The 13,234-nt window shown below is 43.4% G+C and overlaps 1 protein-coding gene across 1 annotated transcript in view; it reads left to right on the forward strand.

Annotated features, from left to right (window-relative positions):
• Positions 1-298: 298 nt before the first annotated feature.
• The window catches only part of COL17A1 (collagen type XVII alpha 1 chain), a 57,829-nt gene continuing 44,893 nt past the window's right edge, over positions 299-13,234 (forward strand). Inside the window, exons 1-6 of the mRNA XM_021673004.2 lie at positions 299-343; positions 6,489-6,551; positions 8,555-8,599; positions 9,584-9,688; positions 10,683-10,811; positions 13,172-13,219. Coding sequence (XP_021528679.2) covers positions 6,500-6,551; positions 8,555-8,599; positions 9,584-9,688; positions 10,683-10,811; positions 13,172-13,219 — 379 coding nt within the window. The 5' untranslated portion in view covers positions 299-343; positions 6,489-6,499. The remainder of the gene's footprint in view (positions 344-6,488; positions 6,552-8,554; positions 8,600-9,583; positions 9,689-10,682; positions 10,812-13,171; positions 13,220-13,234) is intronic.

The raw sequence follows: 13,234 nt of genomic DNA on the forward strand, positions 1-13,234 counted from the left end.
AGCTGGAAGGAGACATTTCTGAGTCCTGTAAAGTTTGATTCCTGGAGGCAGATTTTTTTTTTTTAAATCCAGCAAGTGTCAGATAATTGGAAGGGTGGAGTAACGCTGTAAACCACGACACACCTTTGTCAGGACTTGTTTGGAAGCAAAGAGTTGAAAGAAACAAGGTGGAGAGAAAGAGAAGAGAACATTTTTCAAAGATCACTCAGCTTTAACACACCTTGGCAGGGTCTGGATAAAAAAAAGTGAGCCCTGCAAATTTCTAGAAGAAAACATCAGGGGAAGAAAGAAAGAGGGGGATTTCTTCAAAGTTGTTTTTAATTCCTTCAAAACCTCAAGCCAGGTAAGTAACAGGAAGACTGACCTTTCTCCCTTTCTCTGAGTCTTTGATTTAAGGTGTGTCATTTAGAAATTAAATGTTTATTGGAAAATAGAAGATGAAGGTCTGTAGTTTCTAGCATTCTGGTTGACGTGATTAATTGGTTATAAAAGATGACTTTGGTGTATGCATTCTGCTTAGGGTAGGTCTTTCAAAGGAAATAAGTGGGGAAAAGGAGAAGGCTGGTTAAAATATACTGGGCTGTAGTGGCAAGATCATTCTGTATTGTTTTCAGTATTGTAAAATGACTTGTGTTGTTTTATTTAGAATATGATATGGGCTTAAAATTCCTTCTCTCCCAATCTCAATTCCTCTCTCGCTATCTTGCTCTCCTCTTCCTTCTGTCTCTCTCCACTGGACAGAAGAGAACAACTCAGAGGTGAAGTTAAAGTATAGGTAAGGGGCCCTTCTAGAAGCAGCGCCTGTGCTGACTGGGCCTCTCTGATTGAGCTAGACATGGTAAACATTGCTCTTTACCATGCTTAAATTAACCTCTAATCTAAGTAAAGTCTGATCTTTGAAATGATCTAATTAATCCGGGAATTTTCCAGGATCAAACTTAGAGGAAGAAAAAAGAAGAAGAAAATTGTTTCCCGTATATACACTCTTATGGGTCAACTTGGGTTTCCCCCTGTCAAAAAAAAAAATCACTTTGAGATGAGAATTACCAGTTTAGATACCTAAATGGTCAAGGTTAACTGGTAATTGACAAATTATCACCTTACTTTTTGAAGCAGAGGCAAAACCTCTGGCACATGCCTTCTTTTGAGCAGCAGTTAATCAGTAGTCCAACAGTGGACTTGTTATATCTGTAAAATGTAGCAAGATTTTTTTTTTTTTTTTTTTTTTTTTTTTTGAGACGGAGTTTCGCTCTTGTTACCCAGGCTGGAGTGCAATGGCGCGATCTCGGCTCACCGCAACCTCCGCCTCCTGGGTTCAGGCAATTCTCCTGCCTCAGCCTCCTGAGTAGCTGGGATTACAGGCACGCGCCACCGTGCCCAGCTAATTTTTTGTATTTTTAGTAGAGACGGGGTTTCACCATGTTGACCAGGATGGTCTCGATCTCCTGACCTCGTGATCCACCCGCCTCGGCCTCCCAAAGTGCTGGGATTACAGGCTTGAGCCACCGCGCCCGGCCTGTAGCAAGATTTTTAAAAGGTATTTATTTGAAAAGCAGAATGGTTTCTTCTTACCTCCATATGTTCTCTCTTAGAGTTAAGGCACAGATCTGTCAGAGCTAACCTAAGACAGATGTCTATCCCCACACAGACGCACTCCAGAGAATCAGAGGGGTCCTGCTTTATTCTTAGGCCCTGCAAAACACCCACATGAATCTGATCAGAGTTTACGCAGGAACAATTAAAGTGAACAGTCCTGCTTCAAACTTGCATAGAAACTTACCAGCCTGGGTAACATGGCAAAACCCTGACTCTACAAAACATATAAAATTAGCCAAGCGTGGTGATGCACACCTGTAGTCCCAGCTTCTCAGGAGGCTGAGGCAGGAGGATCACCTAAGCCCAGGAGGTCCAGGCTGCAGTGAGCTGTGATGGCACCACTGCACTCCAGCCTAGGCAACAGAGCCAGATTCTCTTTTATAAAAGAATAGGAACTTTGGGAGGCCAAGGCTGGTGGATCATCTGAGGCCACCAGCCTGGCCAACATGGTGAAACCCCGTCTCTAATAAAACTACAAAAATCATGGGGGCAGGGTGGTATGTGCCTGTAATCCCAGCTACTTGGGAGGCTGAGGCAGGAGAATCACGCATCCAGGAGATGGAGGTTACAGTGAGCCGAGATTGTGGCACTGTACTCCATCCTGGGCTACAGAACAAGACTTTGTCTCAAAAAAAAAACAAAAAAAGAATAGGAAAAAGACTCCTTACATTGGTGAAACTGACCAGACCTAAGAACTATCCACCTTCTCAGATTATGAAAAACAAAAAGAAGTCTGTTCACATTGTTTCATTTGCCATTATTAATGGTGGCAGGACATAGCTGTAAACAAACCAACATAATCACAAAGCTCGTGCCCTATCCCACCTGCCCCCAGTTATGAAAATCCAGGATGCCAAATTTAGCAAGCAGCAAACCCATCTCCAGGGAGCTGTAGAGACAAAGCCTCCAATACAGTCAACTCCAGGGAATTGGCTTTCCTGGCATCAAACTGCTGGGCCCTTCTGTGTTAACAGGTCAATAGCCAGTGGATGGTTTTCTAATACTTTGGCAATTTTGTTGTTGCTTTGTTTTAAAATTTAAAGTGTATAGAGATTGGAGTAATAGAAGCTATAAAAATACTTGCAATTCATTAGCAGAGTATAGAAACATGTGTTCCTAAAACAAAAAATAGAGAGAAAAACACTTAGCTTCTTCATTCTCTTTGTTATATCAAGAATAAAGTGTTTCATGTGTGATTAGAATAAGATAATGTGATGGTTTAAATCCAAATGTGATGGTAAGCTATAAACATGATGGTTTACTATCACAAACAGTGGTGTGTGTGTGTGTGTGCGCGCGCACGTGCACGTGTGTGTGTGTGTTGGACAGCAGCAGTGTCTGAATAGTTTTAGATCAATATGACATTATTTAAATAAAATGGAAAGGAAAAAACTCATAAAAGTAGAAAATGATTTAACATTGTGCCTTCTTGCATAGGAAAGTGACATGGGATCATTTTTACGTCTTCAAAAAAACATTAGCTATAAAACAACCACAAAGCAACCCTCCAGAACTGTGGGTGGAAATTAGTATAATTTTGGAATTGAGAGCTTGGATGATCTGCTTGTCCTTAGTTCTAGTGAAGTGGCCCAAATATCTAAGAAGTTAAAAATCACATTATTTGACAGTGTTTCCATTAAGTAGGACTTTTGGAAGATAAACGCACTGGTGAATCCTGCTGGGGTAGGCAGGCTCAGGCACATACCTGGGCAGGAAATGTTCTTTTTCCTAATGCTACACTTTAAAAAACTATCAGCACTTAAAATGTGTAAAAAAGGAAGTCCTGGGACTACACTGTAGGTCTTATGGGAAGATCCTAGTCCAGGGTTGTGCTCCAAGCCATCGTTCTCCACTTAATATAACTCACTTATAGAAAGTTTCCTCTTATATTTGGTTTAAAAGAATCAGTCTCCCAACAGCTCCCTGACACCTCAGGTTGGCAGTGGGACACACAGACATTGGGGTGGCTTCATATTGAGAGAGAGACATCTACCTGTACCTGCCTAGAGCAGGTTCTATACACAGGGTACCTTCCAATGAGGAGCTCCCAGGCTCTGAAGGAGGGCATCTGATTTCTAAGGAGGTCAACACTTCACCCTCTGGTAGTTGGGAAACCCTTGGCTTTTTACTGCAGAATCGGGGCTTTTTCATTGGGATTCAGGGAAAAGATGGAGGGCCCAGAAATGCCTGCTATTTTTCTGGATAAAGAAAGAACAAGCAAAACTTTCCAGGTTTGCTTCCTGGAAACTGTACTTTTTTTTTTTTTTTTTTTTTTTGTGAGACAGAGTCTCCCTCTGTAGTCCAGGCTGGAGTGCAGTGGTGCAATCTCGGCTCACTACAACCTCCGCCTCCTGGGTTCAAGTGATTCTTCAGCCTCAGCCTCCTGAGTAGCTGGGACTACAGGTGCATGCTACCATGCCCGGCTAATTTTTCTATTTTTAGTAGAGACGGGGTTCCACCATATTGGCCAGGCTGGTCTCGAACTCCTGATGATCCACCCTCCTCAGCCTCCCAAAGTGCTGGGATTACAGGTGTGAGCCACCGCGCCTAGTGACCATAATCTTAGTAAACAGAGTCATGATCCGTCTGCCTAAGTGGCTGCAAGTGGAACCCATCCAGCCAATCCCAAATGTATAGCTGCCAGCAGCAACTTTCACTGAAAGATCAAAATAAGCAATAACTTGTGGGAAGTAAAAGATTCCATGGATTGTTATAAACAGTTCATTTCAGGATGATATTTCATATCTATTCAGGTACCATCTAGAAAGCTATAAAAGTCACCTCCCTACTGACTGCCAGGGGCATTTAAAGGTTTTATCTCCCCAAATGCCTTCCAGTCCACAGCCAAATTTCTATTTTTTAAAAGAAAGTCAGAGAAGGGTTTCAGAGCTATTAAAGGTAATTAATGCTTAAACAAAGGATTGCAAAGGTGTCCAGTTGCACGTAGGTTTGCATGACATAAGTCATACAGGTTATAGCTGGAATGCAGAGAGAGTCACTGGCCAGATTTGTCCTTGTAATGAGGCTAGACTCCTTTGTTAAGCTGTGTATGGAGCCCCTCCTCTGGGCTCCAGGAAACATACCTATAAAGACATTCTGTGGCTTCTCAGATCCAGCTAGGATATTTTCATGATGCCTCATTCCTTGCCTCAAGCTGTGTTTGAGAAACACCGATGAGCAAGAAGTTGGCACATTTACCAGGCCCTGAAGCTAACTGTACGGATCTTGGTTATTCCACCAAGTAGTTAATCAGTTGGTCTCGGTTTTCATCAGGGAAGTCACTCAGAGCTACATGATGACTTTCATGGTCCCTAGACACTTTCGCCTTTTTGGGCCCCTTCCTCCATCAAAAAAACTTTAAAATTCTGTTTTACAACTGCATTGGTATAAAGAAGGACTTAATACAGATTAGATTCTGTTTGTTTTTCCTTCTGATTTTAAAAGAAATTAAAACATTTGTGGGCTCCAAAATTGCTGTGGGCCTAGGCACTGTGCCCACTTTGCCTACTGGGTAAGTCAAGCCTGAAGGCACTAGGCAGAGACTGGAAGAAGTGCTCTTCAAACAAGGGGTACCTGGCAGAAGCAGTGTGCCTCAGCATTCTAGAACCCAGTTTGAACTACAATCAAAAGATAAACTAGGAGGAAGAGAAAGTTAGAGAAGGAGAGAGAACCACAGGGAAAGTCAGATTTCAGGTTCTTTCAGAACCTGGGGCCAGGCAGCACAGCAAGAAGAGCCCAGTTGGGACAGGACCCTTGCTATGCATTCCTGTGTGTTTAAGACTTAAGCCTTCATCCCCATCACACTTTAGCATCAGCCCTGCCTCATACCATCCTTGCTTAGGGACACAGTGGACAAGATCGCACTGATTTTCTTTTTCAAAGCAGAGTAAGAGTGAAGGGAGAACATAGATAATACACACAAATATGTATTTTCCTACATGTCTCTATAGATTCTGCAGGCTTTCTTCAACTGTTTTTCATTCTTATGTCTGCAGATAAGCATGTGAGAGCCGATTATAGTGAATGTTTCATAGTTTGAAAAGAATAAAGTTCCATGCAAGTATGACAAATATAATTATTTTATCCTGATTTAAATCTATCAAGTGCCATTCTTACCTCCAGACTCTTAAATAATGAAGCATGAATGTCTCATATAGAACACTGAACATTATGGGAGACATTAAAATGAATTAGATGATAGCACTAAGTGCCTTGATAGACCCCCTTCAGCTATTTATTACCATGGCAAAGAATGGAGGTTGTCTAGTCAAACAAAAGTCAGGACACCCCATCTTGATGCTCAGCAGGGGGCAGGCTGATCAACTAGACGCTGAAAAATAAGATCCCAGCACAAAGAAATAAAATCCAAAGTGAAACTATTAAATTACTCTCTATTATACCTGTGATAAGAAATGGGAATGACCCTTGTAAAAAATATGCACATGAAAGAATTATGCTTTAAATTCTTGAAATCATGTTTTTGATTATCAGCTTGAAGAGTAGGGACCTATACTTACTAAAAACAATGGCGGCTGGGCACAGCGGCTCATGTCTGTAATCCTAACACTTGGGGAGGCTGAGGCAGGCAGATCATCTGAGGTTGGGAGTTCGAGACCAGCCTGGCCACATGGCAAAACCCCACCTCTACTAAAAGTACAAACTTAGCCTGGCTTGGCGGTGCATGCCTGTAATCCCAGCTACTCAGGTGGCTGAGGCAGGAGAATCACTTGAACCCAGGAAGCGGAGGTTGTGGTGAGCTGAGATCGTGTCAGTGCACTCCAGCCTGGGCAACAAGAGCGAAACTCCATCTCAAATAAAAAAAAAAAAGAAAGAAAGAAAGAAAAGAAAACAATAGCAAGTATGGCTATCATGGTTTCTGACTTTTCTTACAGGTGGCTATGGTATGGATGCAACCAAGAAAAACAAACGAGATGGTACTGAAGTCACTGAAAGAAGTAAGAGCATTGGAATTTTTTACATGCTTTATTATAAAAGTAATAAAAATTTGGAAACAGAATAAATAATTCATTAATAATTCTACCACAACCACTATATCATGTTTAAATGTGCTCCTAAATGGACTTTAATCCTTCTGATAAGATAGATCTTGTTGATTTTTTTTTTTTTTTTTTTTGAGACGGAGTCTCGCTCTTGTTACCCAGGCTGGAGTGCAATGGCGCGATCTCGGCTCACCGCAACCTCCGCCTCCTGGGTTCAGGCAATTCTCCTGCCTCAGCCTCCTGAGTAGCTGGGATTACAGGCACGCGCCACCATGCCCAGCTAATTTTTTTGTATTAGTAGAGACGGGGTTTCACCATGTTGACCAGGATGGTCTCGATCTCTTGACCTCGTGACCCACCTGCCTCGGCCTCCCAAAGTGCTGGAATTACAGGCTTGAGCCACCGCGCCCGGCCGATCTTGTTGATTTTTATGTCAAAAGATGTCCTGCTTTTTCTTCAATGATGAAGGTTGTCATTTCCACATAGTTTTCATAACCTTCATTTTTAATAATTCATAGCATTCTACTAAATAAATTTACCATACTTTGTTTAACCATTTCCAATTTTAGGGGTACAAGGCAACAGAAATCTAAATAACATCCTAGTTATTGCAGAGACAAAGTTGAAATAAAACTAATATTATAGTTGACATCTACACTGAAAATTGAAAACAGATACACTTATTTTGTGAAACTGCCCAACAAAAATTTAAGAGACATTTAAACTGTCCCCCTAGCAACTCTAAGTTAGGAAACTTTTCTACTTATTCTGTGACTTTTTTTATCTCCAATAAAAAAAAAAAATTCTGGCTCCATAGACATGAAACTTCTGATTAGGAAATAATTTATTTTTATGTGTCAAAGAATCCCAAAGTTCTATACAATGAGAAGTTTAGTGAAAACTCAAGGACTATTGTTCAAATCAAGCTGCAACTGTACTCTGGAAAACCATTTCCTTTTATGTGCTGTTTCTGGTATGTCCATAACCACATGTTCTTGCTAACACAACCAAACTAATTAGCAAAATGCAGTATGAAGAACAGTGTGAATGAGAGTCATATGGGATGGAGCAGGTGTCAGCAGCACAGCTGAAAGGCGCACAAAATGATCCTGCACCATCTTCCTTTACTCTTTTCTCCTTTCACCGCCTTCCCCACATGTGTGTGCCAATGCCTGCCACACACACACACATGCACACATACACACATGCATGCAAGCATGCACACTGGAAACCTGCTTTTAAAGGACAGAGACCCCAGATAGGTAGGTGCTCCTGTATACCCACCAGAGACAGAGGTAGTGGTGAGGGCCACAATCAGAGGATATGATGGATTCATCATCACTCAGATCAACAGGAACTAAATTTCAGAGGCCAAGGGACTGGTTCTTCAAGTCTATCTGTGATGTGCCTGGATCACTGATTTTGCAAAACCCCAAATGTGACTTACCAGGAGCCCCCTTCCTTCCCACAATTCCCCACATTCAGAGGTTGCCCTAAAGACATTAGAACGAATCATGTTCTTGAACACCTCCAAATTCATGAAGAAGTACGCAGTGAAGTCAGTCAGGGTGTTGGTCTCAGCTGGACTGAGAGACCATGGGGAAGGAGCAATGCAGAGAAACAGAGCAACTTGAGACAAGAGGGCCTGGTCTTCCTTTAACCTCAGATCAGGCCTAGACTGGATCTAATTGTCCAAGGAGAGACATCAACACCAAAATCAGTGGGTAACTTGTTTTGGCTCCAAAGAGATATAAACTTATTTTCCAAGCACATTAAACCCACTGTTGTTGCTCGTATCTTTTTGCACAGTGAATCAGATCACAAACTTTAAAGCACAAGCATAGAAAAATCAATGTCGAACCTAATTTGCTTATCCAATGACAGAGCTTAGACCTTGCCAAGATCCAGAGGTGTTAGTGCATTACATAAGATCTTATCTTTTCTTTGTCTTTTTCTAGTTGTCACTGAAACAGTAACCACAAGACTTACATCCTTACCACCAAGTAAGTAACTACCTCAATAGCTCTCTTCTCAGGAGGTCCCATTTGAAGGACCCCGCACCTGTAACCTTTTCCATGAGAGCTCCAAATATTTTGAAATCTTTTTTAACAGCTATATTGACATTAATTTGTAGACAACAGAATTCACCAGTTCAAAGTGTATACTTCAGTGATTGTTAGTGTATTTACCAAGTTATGCAGCCATGATTACAATCTAATTTTAGAAGATTTCCATGGCTCCTCAAAAATAAGTGACCATTAGCAGTTATTCCTCATTTTCCCTCCTCACTCCCCAGCCCCTGGAAACCACAAATCTACTGTCTATGTAGATGTGCCTATTCCGGATGCTAAAATATTGGAAATCTTACCTAACCTGAGCAGAGATTGGGGGCCACCAGTCAAGCTTCTGATTGAGGCCACTTTTTTCCAGGAGCTCCTATCATTCCTGTAATATTGATCTGAGCCCAAAAGCTACCCCTTCCCCCCACCTTCAGGGAGCCTAGTTCCTTGGGGATGGGGAGAGCCCACCAATCAGCAGGTGAAGTCGGAGCAGTGATGGGCTGCCAGGTGGAAGGCCAACAACGCAGAGCTGCCACGCACCCCTCCAGCACTTCTAGTGGCTGCCATGCCTGGGCGCTGACCAGGCACTCGGAAAAAGCAAGCCCGACCAGGTCCTGGACTCAAGGAGCTTTCATTCCTCAGCCTTTTCTAATATTTAAAATTTCCTAATATGCAACTTGCTATATTCCATCCAGGCGACTTTTCTTTTAAATCAGGTGGAATAGTCACTCTAGATATTTGTATCAAAAAACAACAACAACAAAATTGGAGCATGGCAGCTTGCATCTTATAATGTAGGTGGGAAAGGGACCCCAAACCAAGAAGGTCCTGGTGAAAAATCAGGGAAGGCTTCCACAGGGTGGGGGACAAGGGGACCCTCTGGTCTGACTTCACCCTGAAATTGTCACCTGCTTTTGTTCCTGGCAGAAGGCGGGACCAGCAATGGCTATGCTAAAACAGGCTCTCTTGGCGGAGGGAGCCGTCTGGAGAAACAAAGTCTGACTCATGGCAGCAGCGGCTACATAAACTCAAGTGAGTGCCTACTGGTGCCAGTGGTCAGGGAAGAATGAGGACAAAGAGACACCAAGAAAGTCCTGCAGAGGACACAGGGCAGTCACGATTTTGAATCAGCGTACAAGAGGGACAATTACAATCACCTGTCATCCATTCCAAATGCCCCAAAGAGTTATCTAAATAACACACAGCCATTGGGCAGCAGGGGTGGAGAATGGGGGTGCAAATTCTAAATCATCAGCATTTGAAGCCTACTTAAAATCAGATCCATTTTCATTAAGTCCACAATATAAATTACTATTAATTAAGAAGACTTCATTGATAGGTTGCTATTTTCCCACTAAATCACTCTCTTTAAGCCATCTCTTTAGAGAAGGATGTGCACGCCTGAAGGTTTACAATATGAATTAACAACAACAACAAAAGAAACTTAATGATTGGGTTACTGTGCTAAGGGAAGCTGGTGACATGTTATCCCATGCCCTGCAAGGTTCCACTGGGCAAGCATCCAACACAGGCCCGTTGTTCCCAGTGAGACACTCTTTCAAACTAAAACAAAAGAAAGCAAACCAAGGCAAAACCGAACAAAAACAAGAAGCACCCAGATAGCTCCTGAAGCCATTCAAGATACTTAGAAGTGAAACTAAAAAGGAAGCCCCAAGGCATAAGAACAGCCAGGCTGACCAAAAGAAACACTTGCCCCTACCTGTTGAGGCACACTTCCATGCTGGATTATATTCCAGTCCAACCAAGCAGTGTCTACAGGAAAAATCCTGCCAACTCCTTTCCATTTCCATGCACGATAACCATGCATAGGAAGGATGTTCCAGGCCAATGATTCCACCCTTCCATTTCTGAACAGCTGGGGGAATGCTGAGGCAGCCCCTTTCAATTGTGCCCTCGTGAAAGCCCTCCCTGAGAGTACTTGGTTAATGTAGCTGGGTCACAGTAGCCATTTAGTTCACCTCTCTGCCGAAGCACTATGAGAACTTACGCTTTTCCCCTCTTGCAGGTGGAAGCGCACGAGGCCATGGCTCCACCTCTAGTTACAGGAGGGCTCACTCACCTGCCTCCACTCTGCCGAACTCCCCAGGCTCGACCTTTGAAAGAAAAACTCACGTTACCCGCCATGCATACGAAGGTATCAGTTCTACTGAGCGTACAAGAGGACTATTCTCTTCCACAAGCAACATCACTCGTTCTTTGAAGATTTACATACTGGCCACCTGTGTCTGCCCCTCACCTTTCTACTCCTTCATTTTTTTTCTGGGGTCTGGTGTGGTGGCTCACGCCTCTAATCCGAGCACTTTGGGAGGCTGAGGTGGGAGGATCATGAGGACAGGAGAACAGGAGATCAAAGCCATCCTGGCTAACACAGTGAAACCCCGTCTCTACTAAAAATACAAAAAATTAGCTAGGCATGGTGGTATACACCTGTAGTCCCAGCTACTTGGGAGGGTGAGGCAGGAGAGAATCACTTGAACTCAGGAGGTGGAGGTTGCAGTGAGCCGAGATCATGCCACCACACTCCAGCCTGGGTGACAGAGCGAGACTCCATATCAAAAAAAAAAGTACACTTAAACTCATTTCTTTTATGGACTTCCATTACTTGAAGACTTCATTCATTCATTCATTGCCTCATTTATTCATTCATTCACCCATTTCGTTACTTTTACAACTAGTATTTTATCCAGTACCTGTTATGTGTTTAACACTGTGTAGAATGCCTTGATGAATGCTTAAATGAATCAGACATGGATCTTGTCTTCAGGATCTGTAGTCCAATAGACATGTTAAGATGACAGATAAAATACAACTGTGCAAAGTAGATGGGGATTATCATTTTCAGCTGAGGAAATCAGGGAACACCCTATGCAGGAGGTAACATCTGAGCTGGGCCCTCATGATGAGTAAGAGTTTGATATCCAGAGATGGAGAGATGGGGCTGTCCAGGGTGTGGGAGCAGCAGCATAAGCAAAGACAGCCAGGAGACCCCAGGGCTTAAGTGGGAAATTCAGTGGTACTTACGTGCAAAAGGTTTGAGGGACTCAGATTCAGTGCTAGGATAAGATGTTTAGACTTATTCCATATGCAATGGGAAGCCACAGAGATTTTTCAGCAAAACAATCATATTTGAGGTCCAGGACTAGAACTCTTGAAGCCATGTGTTGGGAAAATTGGTGAGAAAGAGACTGAACACAGTGACAAGTTAAAAGGAAATCCTCATCCTCATACAGTCATCCAGAGAAGGGACATTTTGACTGAGACCAGGTTTGTAACAATGGTGCTGAGGAGCTACAGGTGAAAGGTATCTCCGAGGTGGAATTGACAGGTTTGGCAATTGATTAAATGTAAGGAAAAGGCTTTACACACAGGTGGGTTCTTGGTGGTGCCAACAACTGAAACAGGGAATCCAGATGAAGGACTCCACTTGATGAATCCAGTAATTTCATCCTGAAGTACAGCCACTCACCCAGCTCTCTGGTGAGGGTAGCAAGCAGGCAGTGGGTGATGCTGGACTTGAGTTTAGGGAAGAAGTCAGGGCCCAGATACCCAGGTGGAAGCCATTCACAAAGCGATGTTAGAGGAAATCAGAAGAGTAAGGGAATTTGCCAAGGAAGAGAGTATAAAAATTGAAGGAAGCAAATAAAGGTAAAGTGGAGGGAGGAAGGAGAAAGAAGAGTCTTTTAGGGACATGGGGAGACCAGGAACATGCAGCAACGCTGAAGTCAACACAAGAGAGTGCTCAGAGTCAAGAAGGAGTCATAGACACCTGGGTTCCATTACTAAGGTTCCTGACATACCTGGTGATCTGCAGAAGCAGTTTTAGTGGGAAACCGACAAGCCAGGCAACCAAGGAGTTTAATGGTAAGAAGAGACGGGTGGTGGTGCTGGAGTAGCAGGAGTAAGGCCCAGACACTCTAGTGAATGATTACAGACAGCCGGCATCCCACACCCACAGCAGACTCCCTCCTGCGGCTGTAGGACCAGAGCTGCTGGGCCACTGGGAAGCTCCAAATCCAGGTGAGGTAGGTTGAATCATCACAGGACTTTCCGATGTCAGGCCTGAGCAGGGATTTGTACCTTCGTTTTAACTGGCTTGTTTGGGACAAGCCTCACAGGTCAGAGAGGTCGCTGGTACTGAGGGCAGGTTACTTGCTCAGGGCAGGTCACTTGCTCTAGCACAGGCACAGGGCAAGTCCAGTGGAAGAAGTGAACAAAAATGAAAGAAATGAAAACCCCTGCTCCCTTTGTTCGTCCTTGTCTCATCCGAAGTAGGTCCTTGACCAGAGTGAAGAGTTGCGACCAGAGCCATGATGTGTCGTCTTTACATCATGAGCCTGGCTCCTTTGAAATGCATGCTGAGGAGCACACCTCACCCCCTCCTGAAACACCGAGGGCTGTGGAGGTCTAGAAAGAAGTAACAGGCACTACTTCCCCTTTTGGAAGCTTTATGGGCCTAAGAAGCCATTTGTTCTAAGTATTTTATCTCCTCTCTAGGGAGCTCCAGTGGCAACTCTTCTCCGGAGTACCCTCGGAAGGAATTTGGTATGTCCTCTCCTT

Source organism: Aotus nancymaae, unplaced genomic scaffold (genome assembly GCF_030222135.1).
Source record: "Aotus nancymaae isolate 86718 unplaced genomic scaffold, 86718_ANA_hifiasm-v0.15.2.pri h1tg000010l, whole genome shotgun sequence".
NCBI lineage: Eukaryota > Metazoa > Chordata > Mammalia > Primates > Aotidae > Aotus > Aotus nancymaae.